Below are 13639 nucleotides of genomic sequence, written 5' to 3' on the forward strand. Positions count from 1 at the left end.
AGGAGCCAAACTCCACTGAAATTGCTTGTTGCTGGAAACCCACATGAGTGAGGCACCTGGGAGACTCAGGGTCCAAGGCCATGCCCAACTTCTGCAAGGACCTCAACCTATTTAACCTAAACTCTGTGTGCTTCCACGGTCATTGGATTGGCCTGTTTTCCTCACTTGCCAGAGTAATATCAATCCAAACCAAGCATAATAATTTAATGTCTTTCCCCCCTCTTTTTTTCTTCACTTTTTTTTGGTTTTTAAATAAAAGAAGCCCCAGAAGACAAACGAGAATCCAACAATTACTGCCACTGGTCCGACTCTAGGCGCTTTTCTCCATCAGTTCAAGAATTTCTTTGTACACTTGTTCATACACTTGCATACCCCAGAGGAAATCAAAGTGGACGAATTCGGGAATGTACTTTTTGTATGCCACGTTGGTTATACGAGGCAGTGTGATGCTTACGTCTTCGGGGGCTGAAATCCAGTCCCTGCCACCATACCATGCAGCAAGTGGTGCTTTCATATTTTCCAGCTCATAGAAGGGAGGTATGGTCTGGAAGACAAATAGTGTGGCTTGAGGAAGGAAAGCCTGGGAGGTCACGAGAAAGTCAAAAATTCAAAGTATTCCTGATTGCTGCTTGGAATTTCTCCCCTATCTCAAGAAATGGTATAGAAACTATCACCAGAAATCCTGACTATGCCTTGGGCTCCTATACTTTTCACCAGAGGATCAAAAAGTTATCACTGAATGACATCACAGACCTCTTCTTTGTAAGAAAGGTTACAAACCTGTTTGATCATATGAGGCAAATTGCATAAATCCCATGAAATTCAGTCTCAGCCACTGCAGTATTTTAATTTTCATTGTCTTTTTTTTTTTTTTCTTTATTTTTTTCTCTTTTAAAACTGACAAGTGAGAATGGATTTCTCTTACCTGGTTGTAATGAAGCATGTTGTCACTGCCGTAATCGTAATGTTTGAATTCCCCTGTTAGATAGACCTGAAAAAGGAGAGAGCTGTGTTTATTATCCATGCATTGCAGAGGACCGTAAGAAAGATAAAAGAGGTAACTGGGGAGCCACACTGCTCCTTCCTGCCACCAAGACTCGAAGATGCTATTTGTTACCTGTGATATTATCTTTTGGGAGGAGAGCTCAACTCCCAGGAAGATCTCAGCACGGCCTGCAAGATCGCCTGGCATTGCTCACGTCTTTCATCCCTCCTCTCTCGGGTGGCTGACAAGCTGCAGACTGTAGATGTCTGCAGGCTGAAGCCCCAGAACCCCACGGTGCACTTAGCGTACAACCAAGAGCTAGCCTCGAAGAAGACTTGCCTTTGGGCACGTTTCCTTTGTCTGTCATGGTCAATGTCTACAACAGAAGGATATGAGTCTGTGCCTCCTTTGAATAATTAGTTGTTGTATGATTAGTTGTCTCTACTGACCCCCAGCTCTTAGCCTTTACTCTAGCATCTTCTGTGCTGGTTTATTACCAGTTTTTCCTTCCATCTCCATCTCCTACCAGCTCCAAAAACTCTTGGTCATCTTTTGTTGAAAGTCATGGCCAAAAGAACTTCCTCTGCACCAGTGTTTCATGTGAATTTTCCCCTTTCCCTCTAAAATAGCTCTGCAGGGAGAGCAATGGAGGATTATACCCAAGCACTGAGAAGAGGTTCTCGGCAGCTGAGAGAAGAGAACATGGGCCCTGGTTGCATGTGATGTTATTCTGCAGCAGGAAATATTACCTGACGCCAATGTAACATGTTCTTTAGGGATGTTGAATCAGGGTAGCGGGACAGGTAGACATCTATGCGGCTCTGCAAGAAACCATTGGAGACATTTATTCTCTGCATGGAGGGAAATCCCATTAGAAATCGAACTGATCCTGTTCAGCAACCACACAACAAGTCTTTCACTCACACAGGCTAGCTGGAGTTTGCATTTGCATAAAACGCTTCGTCTTAGCTCTGTGAAGGCACAGCTCAGCCACATGCCGTGCGAACTCACACCACAGACAGCAGCATGAAGGGTGCTGTAGAGCTCCCTTCAGTAAGCTGAGCAATTCCATGGGATGCTGGGTCATGTTATGAGTCTATATGGCTTTCAAACCAAAGTAAAACTCCGTCTCTTGCACTCAGAATCTCTTTGCAAAGACAATGTGCAACTCATCACAGTAGCTCTACATGTTGCTTCTAATGTGTTTCCTCCTGGGAATATTAAGAAATCACACCAACACTTTCCTTGAGAAACAGTGGCCCAGCTCTGGCTCCATCTGTCATCAACATGGACCTGTCTCCAATTTTACTCACATGAGCGGTTTGTGGCAGGATCTCGACCTTGAAATCTTGGCTGGTCCCAAGGAAACAGCCCTTCCCCATCTGAGCAGGGCATGCCTGGGACCACCCAGCTTGCTTGAACATGTCCCCAAACAACCTGCTGTAGCTCTAGTGTTAGCCCTGGTGGGAGTGAGGTTGGGCTGGAGACCCCCACCCTGGTGCCTCCCGCCTGAATTTTTCTATGACTCTGTGTTCAGTGCAGTGGAGCACAGGGAAAGGCTCTGATTTGGGGATAAATATGTTCCAAGGGATGGTAGACTGAAGAGTCTAAGGGCCCACCTCCCCTAGCAGTGGGTTGAAGGGGAGTTCATTCTGTAAGAGCCCGTTTTGTTATTAAAACACATGTGAAATTGCGAATCACTTAGTGAAAGAGAAACCCTGGGAGTCCCTGGAGCACCGAATGAATTTCTGTGCTCTCCCCTTCAGTATCATCCCCACTGGGGAGACAACGTGCCTGGTGGACGCGTGACCTTGTGCGCACTCTGGGCTTCCCTCTGGTGCCAATACAAGAGCATCACAGTGGTCAACGCAACAGCCAGGTTGCAAAATGCCGACGCAATGGTCAGATTTTTCGACAAATTGAAGATGCGAAAGGCCAAGTGAAGGCAACTAGTTGACAACTCGGGCTCAAACAATGAGAAACTGGATCACTTAAAAGGTAAACTGGAGAGTACATACCACATTTAAGCTGTTCGTAAACCCACCAGGCAAGTAAAGGACCAAGGAGCAAAAGCTTTTGAAGATGGAGTAGCTGCACAGACTGGAAATCACTTGCTGCAAGATCTCGCCCTTATCAAAGACCACCGTGCGTCCTAAAATGAGCTGTGAAAGTCAAAGGCGTTGATCAGTGTCGCTCATGTTCCTCTTTTGCCTCCAGATGCTCCCCACCTCTCTGCTCAGCCCTGAAAGCTGCTGTCTTCCTTGCCACAGCTTTGCTGTGCTTCATAATTCTGGCTTTTCAGAAATGGCCATGGCCCTGGAAGAGCCCTGACCTTCCTAGAAGAGGTTTCTCCTAGGGGGATGGACCCAAAATCAATATCTAGAAATAGCTCTTCTCTGATTAGTGCTGGACAGGAGGAGGCTTTACATTGTTTAATCCCTCACAGGCTCAAGAGTGTAGGCACAAACATACCCGCTCAATGCAAAGGGCACGCAGAGGGCAGGGAAATGGAAGTGACGTACAAGCACTGCATGTCTCAGGTGATGAGACCTTCCCATTCCCTCCTTCCCCTTCACACCAGATGAGCGTGTGGTGAGGACGTACCTTAATCAGCGCCTCGGGAAGGTCAAACACCTTTATCAAGGGTGACTTCATATTTGAGTTTGTGGTGATAGGAGCCAAGGCAAAAAACATCTTGATTTTGCGATCCAGCTCGGGAATGGAAGAAAACGCAATGAAACCTGTAGGAGGGAGAAGAAAGCAGACCCTGCCCTGTTATTTCTGAAGGGGTTGTTGACTCCCAAGCATGTGTGCCCATCGGAAGGACCCTCGGAGGTGGCTGTAGCAGGCTGGTGACTTGACATGAAACCTTTGCTGCTGATGCATTTCAGCTCCCAGCTTGACTGCTCAGCCCAGCTGCAGCACCCGCAAGCCCTTCTTGGGGCTCAGGCAGCAGTGGGATGCGCCAAAAGCCATCGATGCAACCTTTTTCAGCTGTCACTGCCCAAAACTGTTCTGTTAAAGCAAACAGGGATTTTTACCTGCTCTTTTCCTTTCGTCACTGGGACGTGCCCGGACGTTAACCTCCCTGTCCAGGCTCTCAGGACAACACTCCCAAATCGGGGATGCACAGCTAACATAACTCTGACAGTGGTCTGATCTCCTCCTAAGTACCTGTGGTGGTGCCTTGAGAGTAAGCCACGTAGTATAACTGCTCCTGTCCAGTTTTCTGCAGAATATAGTTGATCGTCGCTGGAAGGTCATACATGGCCATCTCATGAAAGCTGCAATGGAGATGGGCACATGACAAAATTGCTGTTGCTGACCTTGAGAGTGACGGGCAGGACATGGCAAGTAGTGCCACGAGTATTTGGGGAGCGGGTGAGGGCTCTGGCGGGTATGGGCACCCCATGGCATCTTGGTGTCAGTTTATGCCCACTGACAGATGGTGCGACTGTCAGTGCCGTTGCTCCTTCAGCTTACGGACACTGCTGAGGGTACCAGGTACCTGCCCACCCTTCAGTTTCATAGAAAATACCTGTAAGCTGAGTATTCCTGGTGGTGAAACTCAAACTCCTTGTGCTTTCGTGACCAGCTGTTCCCCCGGCTGTTTCCAATCCAGACATCGTAGCCGGCGTCAGCGAGGATGAAGCCCAGGCTGCTGTTGGGCAAGTTCGTAACCCAGTTGCTTCCCTCCAACACCAGGCCATGCTGCAGGAGGACCGCAGGCTTTGGGGCTGAAGAAAGAAGGGGAGGATCATTTTCTCTGACCACTAGCAAAATTGACCATTCACATCCAGGTATTGCTTTGGCAACAACCCTCCGGGGAATTGACTCCAGTGCAGGGAGCCTCTTTGGAGAGGTGTTTTTGAAGTAGGCTCTTTGATATCCCAGGGCAGAGAAAATTGATGTAGCGAAACTGAAAAATAAGTTTGGACTCCACGCTGAATGAAGATTGGTAAATCACGCTCCCAGGAAGAAAGAAACCAAGCCCTATGTCTGTCTGGACACTGACTGTGCTCTTTGCATGGAGACCACCCTCCTCATGGTGCCTTTTGTTTGGCTCAGGTACTCTGGGTCTGACCAGCAGACACTGAAAACTCAGCAGGGTCTAAGTACCTTCCATGGCATGAAGACACCATGATGCCCTATTGCAAGAGACACGGCTATGGGAGGGGTTAAGAGCATCTCCTCCACCCACTTCTGCCCACTTTAAGCCATATGGGCAAGTCTCAGCTCTCCAGAATAAACTTAAGATCTTTTTAACAAAGGACCAGGAAGCCTGAAGTGCTGTAGGAAGAGAGAGTATGGCAAGGTCTAGTTTGGAAAGGACCTCTGGAGGTCTCGTCTCCAATCCCCTGCTTAAAGCAGGTCCAACTTCACAGCCACAACAGGGTCATCACAAAGATATCTGAATTCATACGGTAGGGCGACCATAGGTTGTAGCATGAAAAAGTTGAAATAAAAGTGACTTTCCTTTCTTTCTTTTTTTTTCTTTGTTTCCTCTTTTTTCTGTTGGTTTTTAGACCCTCAATATAAGACTCACATTTTCACCCTGGACAGCTGAGGACAATGTGTCCTGAATGGAAATCTGGCTTTTTACACTTATTTGCCATGTTCATGCACCAGTTCTCCTGCTACCGAGGAGAGGGACACCCTGCCAAGAATGGGGCATCACCCCCTCCACTTTGAAACAACAGTTCAAGTGAAGAACAGAAAGGAGCTGAAATGGTGAGATGGCATTGGATTGGACATGTGGAGTTTTTTTGCTGACAAATGGCTTTTTGCGGCCGCACTAGCTGGCTTTGAGCTGGGGTAAAACCTGGGGCAAGATTTCTCTGTCCCATTCATTCTCCTTATCTTTTCCTTCCTCTTTGGAGCAGATCCTCTCAGAACAAGAAGGTCGGCGTGGTGGGCACCTGCATTTCTTCTGCTCCCAAGGCTAATCCTACTGGGAAAGTAGTCTCCTTGAGGACCCAGCCCATGACGAGGCAGCCCTAACCATGGCCTACTCCAGCCCAGCAAAGCTCTCAGGGCTCTGGACCAGGCAGACCTTCTTGTGGCACTTACGGGGACAGAACATGCTGGAACGCTGCGTCTCTGCTTCATGGGAGGTGCTCATGCTTCCCGGGTTGTCTCTGCCGTGAGGAATCCTCTGCACGGTGAGGTAATAGCCATCGTCTGTCACCACTTCATGTTCCTCATAGGGGTACCCATGGTAGCGGATAATTTCACCCTGTGGGAAGGGAAGGACAGCGTGGGACGGGTCCTCGGAGAGGTGGGGGTCTCCGCCCCAGAGGGTGTCACGGCTTGGCTGGGTGAAGCCAACAGTGGCCACCTTGAGCAGGAGTTCCCAATGTCTCTTCCATCAACACTGTGGTGATGTCATGACTTCAGCTAAAATTTTTGGCAGGTGTGAGTTTCCCTCACTCCCCGAGCAGGTCTGGTAAAGAAAGACCCGTTGCTGCTTTTTGTGTTGCAATCAACGTTTGTGAAGAGCGGGGCAGCAATGAGAGTGAAGCTCCAAGCCTGAGACAGCTGCTTTGACCAAACCTGTTGACTTGGACCGAACTCCCCCATAAACGTCTGCCATAAATCTCTGTGTATGTAAACACAGGGAGACAAAAGATCTAACAAACCCCTGGTACAAAACCCTGGTGAAGATACACATGCAGAGACCATGGGTCCTGCCCAGACTATGGCAGCACGGGTAGATTGCATGCCCAAGCAGGAAAAGAAGGGAGATAAGTCAGGACTTACAACATCCATGGACACCTCGGGGCTCGCATCTGACTTTTCACTGATGCACATTAAATAAGCGATGGTTAGGAACAGCCACATCATGGTGCTCTGCAAAACATTGTCAACATGAGAGACATTGCCGGTACTGACAGAGAAGCCAGGGATTGCACGCACTTCCCTTGGCATGCACTACTCTTCTGTTAGTATATCAACCTGACCACTCAACAGGTGAGATGATTTTAAATTTGAAATCCTCCAGTTGGTTCTAAAAATGGCTCATTTTGCTTATCTTGAAAAATGCCAGAGTCCAAACTCCATCACCTTTTAATCACACATTCTCCAACAGATCCTTGTATTCAGAAAAATGCCTGTGATATGCATGCAGTATATACATGTGATATACACAGCTATACGCACCTAGGCAAATCTGGTTTTCGAGGGGGTGATTATAGACTATTCTTTTAAAATGATGGCTCGGATAATTGGAAGAACAGATTATTTGGTTAAACTGATTGCTGCCAACATGCCCGCTGTGCAGCGGGTCTCTCCTTCCCCAGGGGAAGGCGGTTGAGGGGTTGTTCCCGGGATGCTCCTGAGGAGCACGCGGGTCTCTGGGACACAGGGGCCGAGGTGGGAGGTGCAGCGAGGACGGCAGCCACGCTGACTCAGCACAGCCCTTCCGCAGCTGCCCAGGAGTCTCTGGAGGCGTTACTTTTAAGACGGAGCCTTTCAGAAAAGCAAGGAGAGGCAGAAAGCATTTTTGTGGTGTAACGTCAGGAGAGTAGCATGCAAATTCAAGGGAAGAGCCTTGCCCGGGATGGCCCTTTCCTCCCAACAGCCAACCTGCAAGCATATTCCCTTTGTGAAGGGTCCCTCAGCTCAGCAGACCGTGAGAGCTCCCGCTGACCTCCGGAGGTGCAGCAGGGTGAAACCCCTTCCACCAGCAGCGCAGTCCTGACCCCCGAATGCTCCCACCACCCCTCCCGCAAGAAGAACGACTTTCCTTTGGACCCAGGACTCCCGGGGAAGCCCCGCCGTCCCTTCTCGGGGGCTCTTCAAGTACCTACAGCTCTCTCCTGCTGTCCCCAGGGATGGCCCCTCGCTGGCAGCCTGTGCAAAGGCAGAGGCACCCGAGGAGGAAGAATTACCCGTTGCGGTCCAGGGGCTGCAGCAGAAGAGGCGTGGGTGCCTTTCCTCCTGATGTCCGCCAAGCAAGAGGTCCCTGCTGCCCGAGCACGCCGCTCTCGCCCACCATGCATCGGGTTATTATTCCCTCTGCTCCGCGCATTCGGGAACGTCACAGGTCGCCACTCCCTCTAATAGTTCCTCCTGCGAACATGTAATTTACCTGAGGGCTGGAGTCTGCTCTGAAAGGAGACACCCTTCCTAGCCGGGCTCACTTGGGAATATTTTTGTGGCACTATAGAAGAGTTGAGAGCTGCAACAAATTGGTTATTTCCACTTGATGTGGCACAGCGTCATCTGATGTCGCACGTGACCTATGTGGACTGGAGGATGTGCAGCCTCTGGACCATTCTCCACCTGCACTGGGGCTGGTGTTGGTGCATGGGGCTGGCATTGGTGCATGGGGTGCAGCAGGGTGCGTGGGGCTGGCAGTGGTGCATGGCGCTGGTGTTGATGCTCAGGGTGCTGCAGGGTGCACGAGGCACAGTGGGGTGCATGGGGGCCAGTCTAGCTCATCCCAGCAAGCTGCTGTGGGAAACCCGTCCGGCTCTTGTTGGCTCTTCTTGCTGCCTCCCGGTGTGTAATGAGCCACTGCTTGGAAATGCAAAACCTTCCAGTCCTCATAATGACTGCTGGGGGTGCTCTTTAAAAAATGAAAAAGAAATCCAACCCCGGGGAGGGAAGAAGCAGGGGATGAAGCTACCTTTCACTTTCATTGGCCATGGGGTGCAGTTTTGGTGGGAGAATGTGTCTTTTCTTACTGAGCACAAAGGATGCCTATCTGGACCGCAGCGAGAGGACACTTTCTCCGCTGGGTGTCTGTGCCCACCCAATTTTCAGTTACCTCCTTCCAGTCAATTATCTCTGTGTGCCCATATCACAGCCCTCGTTAGGCTTTTCTTGCCCCTCCTGCACTTCTCCCACAGACTTCACCTTTTCCCAGCCGGCAATGCCTTTGGCCAGCCGCTGCCCGGTGGCTGAGGAGCTCCCTGCAGGGATGGCGAGGGGTGGCACGGGCTGTGGGTGTCATTTTTGGCAGCGCTGCCTTCGAGGCCGCCTCTCCGCTCCTTGCTCATGTGCCTACGCACTGTCACGCTGCAACAACCCAGTGCTGGCTTTGCACGCTGCGGGCTCCTGTCACCTTTCCTGGTGTCGATGCCTGCCAGGTCCTGCCAAACCACACTTGCTGAAATGCAAACATGCATTCTTTGGAAAGCCTAAGTAATTTCACCTTGATTTGAAGCTGTAATGACTGGTCTTTACTAAACACTAGCTGGAGGCAGTGCTAGAAGCCCTCCCAGCCCGGCTCACCCTCGCGTGAGCAGTGACTCAGACCAGAGTCTGATTTTTTCCCTGCAGGGAGAGGAGGAAAGGTAGAAAAACAGGATCAGATATGCTGAGACAAGAAATCACTCCCCCTTCCTTCCCAGCATATATTAATGCCAACATAATCTGCCTTCCTCTTGGGGATAGGGCATCAGAGAGGCTCCTGGTGGAGCTACGGCCACTCCTGGTCCTTGTGTCAAGCCTGGTCACCTTGATTCAGGGTGAATTGCTACCCGGACTATCAAGGCATGAGCGAGCCAGGAAAAACAGCCACAATCAGCTCTCGAAGCATCAGCATTTTCTTGCTGGCAGGCTTCTCTGCCGCTTGCCGAAAGGAGACCTGCGCATGCTGCAGCCTGCAGCTGATGGGACATGGGGACTGCGTCGGCAGCCCCGGCCAGGCGGAGGGTTGCGGAAAGGGGTTTATGTCGGGCAGCTGCACGCTCAGCCCAGCATCTGGCCCTGAACAGGGGAAGGGCTGCAGCGTGCAGCGCGTACCAAGTGTCAGCTAACGAGGGAGATGGTGTAGGGGGCTTGTTAGGCTCAGCACCGCAGCACAATCCAGGCTTCCAGGCTTGAAAGTGAAGGTCATTACTGCAGAAACAATGTATTTCTCTTATCTGTCTAAAAGCAATTAAAAAAATCCATCTACAAAATGGGGATTAAAATAAAGAATTCTAAGCTTAAAAGCCAAGCTTATTCCATAGGTTTTAAAAGTTATTTTTATTTTTCTCTTGTAACAACACGCACACAATGAAAGGGAGAGAGAGAGGAGGGGATTATACGAAAGCAACCACAAGATGAACCATTGGACTGCTTTCTCATGAGTGCTGCTGTTAGTACCGGATCCCAACAGGACTGGTGTGAACACGGCGTGAGTCACAGGAGCCAACGTCCACCACGTATGGGTTTTATTTGCCGTAGTGCCGAGGGAAGCAGTTTCCGTCCAGTTGTGAACCAGTGAACCAGAGCACTTGGCATTCAAGGAAACACCTGAAGGTGTTGCTGACTACCAGCCTGCATGACAGCGCAGGAGAATGAGGGAGCTTTGGACTTGCTTGAGTTTTGAAATGGATTTTTCAGAGATTTTAACATTTGTACATTTTAAATTTTCTTAGATTTTTTCAAATTTTTGAAAGTTTTTCTTGCCCTTTGAAACTGGGTTTGGAATGCAATTTTTTGAAAGAAACAGGACCTTCGGGGACATACCTATAGCCAGATTCAATTTGTTTTGGTAAAAGCTGGGTCACATCAGACACCAGAGAGGTGCGATTGCAAAGGATGCTGAAGCAGTGCGAGGAGCACCAGCTGTGATGGCAGCATGGTGACCACCTGGCAAAAAGCAGTGTCCTCTGCTTCTCCTGAGCTTCTAACACCTGGTAGAACCAACGCAGCCACACGGACCTGATGAGATGCATCCGCAGGTTCTGAGGGAAGTGGCACATGAAGTTGCTAAGCCACTAACCGTCCTATTTGAGAAGTTGTGGCAGTCCGGTGAAGTTCTCATTGACTGGAAAAGGGGAAACATAACCCCCATTTTTAAAAAGGGAAATAAGGAAGACCCGGGGAACTACAGGCCAGTCAGTCTCACCTCTGTGCCTGGCAAGATCATGGAGCAGATCCGCCTGGAAACTATGGTAAGGCACATGGAAAATAAGGAGGGGATTGGTGACAGCCAACATGGCTTCACTAAGGGCAAATTGTGCCTGACAAACTTGGTGCCCTTCTGCGACGGGGTTACAGCATTGGTGGGTAAGGGAAGAGCAACTGATGTCATCTACCTGGACTTGTACAAAGCATTTGACACTGTCCCACACAACATCCTTGTCTCTAAATTGAAGAGACATGAATTTGGCGGATGGACCGCTTGATGGATAAGGAATTCGCTGGATGGTTTCACTCAAAGAGTTGTGGTCAACGGCTCGATGTCCAAGCAGAGACCAGCGATGAGTGGCGCTCCTCAGGGGTCGGTTTTGGGACCAGTGCTGTCTAACATCTTTGTCGGCGACATGTACAGTGGGATTGAGTGCGCCCTCAGCAAGTTTGCCGATGACACCAAGCTGTGTGGTAAGTCGACACGCTGGAGGGAAGGGATGCCATCCAAAGGGACCTTAACAGGCTTGAGACCATGCCCATGCAAACCTCATGAAGTTCAACAAGGCCAAGTGCAAGGTCCTGCACGTGGGTCGGGGCAATGCCAAGCACAAATACAGGCTGGGCAGAGAATGGATTGAAAGCAGCCCTGTGGAGAAGGACTTGGGGGTGTTGGTTGATTAGAATCTCAACATGAGCCAGCAGCGTGCGCTTGCAGCCCAGAGAGCCAACCATATCCTGGGCTGCATCAAAAGAAGTGTGACAAGCAGGTCGAGGGAGGTGATTCCCCCCCTCTACTCCACTCTTGTGAGACCCCACCTGGAGTACTCCATCCAGATCTGGGGCCCCCAACATAAGAAGGACATGGACCTGTTGAAACGAGTCCAGAAGAGGGACACGAAGATGATCAGAGGGCTGGAGCACCTCTCCTATGAAGACAGGCTGAGAGAGTTGGGGTTGTTCAGCCTGGAGAAGAGAAGGCTCTGGGGAGAGCTTATAGCAGCTTTCCAGTACCTGAAGGGACCTACAAGAAAGCTGGAGAGGGACTTTTTACAAGGGCATGTAGTGACAGAACAAGGGGTAATGGCTTTAAGCTGAAAGAGAGGAGATTTAGATTAGATATAAGGAAGAAACTCTTCACTGTGAGGGTGGTGAGGCACTGGATCAGGTTGCCCAGAGAAGTTGTGGATGCCCCAACCCTGGAAATGTTCAGAGCCAGGTTGGAGGGGCCTTTGAGCAACCTGGTCTAGTGGAAGGTGTCCCTGCTCGTGGCAGGGTCATTGGAACTAGATGATCTTTAAGATTCCTTCCAACCTAAACCATTCTGTGATTCTATACCCTTACAGAACAGATATGAGGCCCTGGGTATGGTAGATGAAGTGCATAATGAGGCAGAGGAGGAACCTGCGCAAGCACTCTTGCCAAGGTCAGAGAGAGCAACCCCTCATAACAAAACCTGCATTAAGACCAGTGCCAAGAAGAAACAACGGCGAGTTATGGTCATTGGCGATTCCCTCCTGTGTGGAACGGAAACACCAGTTTGTAGACTGGACGCTCTTTTTTTTGCTGTCTCCCTGAGGCCTGAATTAGGGACATCACCATAAGACTGAAGAGCCTAGTACAACCTTCAGACTACTATCCATTCCTGCTCTTCATTCAATGCTAGTGGGAACATTTACAGTGCTCCTGGGAGCATGGAAGGCTCAGGAGCGTATCTGAAATGCTTGTACACCAACGCTCACAGTATGAGAAAGAAACAGGAGGAACTGGAAGCCTTGGTACATTCCCAGAGCTACAGTATCATTGGTATTAGTGAGACTTGGTGGAATGAGCCTTGGAGTGCTGGGATGGAGGGGTAGGCAGGGCAGGTGGGGTGGAGGTGTCGCACTATATGTAAGGGAGAGGTTTGATGGTACAGCCCTTACAGTTAGCGATGATGTGGCTGAGAGCCTTTGGGTGAGGATTAGGGGGATGGAAAACAAAGCAGATGTTGTAGTGGGGGTCTACTACTGATCGCCCAGCTGGGATGCCAGCACTGATGAGTTATTCTATAGGCAATGAGGAGAAATTTCTGGATCGGTAGCCCTTGTCCTTATGGGAGATTTCAACTTCCAGTCATCAGCTGGGAACATCATACTGCTGTGATGAGCAGGTCTAGGAAATTCTTGAAGTTTGTAGGAGATAACTTCTTGTTACAAGTATTCAGGGAGCCAACTAGGAAAGATGCCCTCCTAGACTTGCTATTTGTGAATGGAGAGGGACTCATGGGGGATGTGATGGTAGGTGGCTGCCTTGGCCACAGTGATCATGAGATGGTTGAGTTTAAAATTGTCAGTGCAATGAGAAAAAAGGATGGCAGAGTTGCTACCCTGGATTTTGAGAGAGCAAACATTATGCTATCCAGAGAGGTACTTAGCAGAGTCCCCTGGGAATCTGCTGTTGAGGGCTTAGGAATCCATCAGTACTGGTCAGTTTTTAAGAACCACCTTTTAGAAGCACAGGAGCAGGCAATTCCACTGTGTCTTAAATCAAGCAAGAGGGGCAGAAGACCAGCTTGGCTGAACGGAGAACTCCTCACGGAGCTCCAGAGGAAAAAGGAATTGTACGATCTCTAGATGCGAGGTCAGGCTTCACAGGAAGTTTACAGAGCCGTGGCTCATGTATGCAGGGAGAAGACATGAAAGGACAAGCCCAATTAGAGTTGAAACTGGCCAGTGCTGCGTCAGACAACAGGAAGGGCTTTTTAAAGTACATTAATAGCAAGAGGAGTTCTAAAGAAAACATTGGACTGATACCTGTTGAAGATGG

At 49.7% G+C, this 13639-nt stretch overlaps 1 protein-coding gene across 1 annotated transcript; it reads right to left on the reverse strand.

Annotated features, from left to right (window-relative positions):
- Positions 1–310: 310 nt before the first annotated feature.
- Positions 311–8207, reverse strand: LOC104251259 (lipase member M). Its single transcript, XM_009811725.2, has 10 exons — positions 8109–8207; positions 6746–6835; positions 6056–6221; positions 4524–4722; positions 4160–4269; positions 3590–3726; positions 3004–3147; positions 1735–1806; positions 926–991; positions 311–544 (listed from the first exon to the last, which is right to left on the reverse strand). Exons 2-10 carry the CDS (start codon positions 6827–6829, stop codon positions 311–313), a joined length of 1212 nt encoding a protein of 403 aa, XP_009810027.1. The 5' UTR covers positions 6830–6835; positions 8109–8207.
- Between the last annotated feature and the right edge of the window lie 5432 nt (positions 8208–13639).

Source organism: Gavia stellata, chromosome 9 (genome assembly GCF_030936135.1).
Source record: "Gavia stellata isolate bGavSte3 chromosome 9, bGavSte3.hap2, whole genome shotgun sequence".
In the NCBI taxonomy this organism is placed as follows: domain Eukaryota; kingdom Metazoa; phylum Chordata; class Aves; order Gaviiformes; family Gaviidae; genus Gavia; species Gavia stellata.

What these genes read in the sequence shown, in the direction of transcription:
- LOC104251259 (XM_009811725.2), bottom strand. Translation starts at nt 6,829, where the DNA reads ATGATGTGGCTGTTCCTAACCATCGCTTATTTAATGTGCATCAGTGAA. An exon ending in TTCCAGCATGTTCTGTCCCC is followed by an intron (nt 4,723 to 6,055) that starts GTAAGTGCCACA and finishes TTCTTTCTTCAG; the next exon opens with CCCCAAAGCCTGCGGTCCTC. An exon ending in ACATGCTTCATTACAACCAG is followed by an intron (nt 545 to 925) that starts GTAAGAGAAATC and finishes TTTGTCTTCCAG; the next exon opens with ACCATACCTCCCTTCTATGA.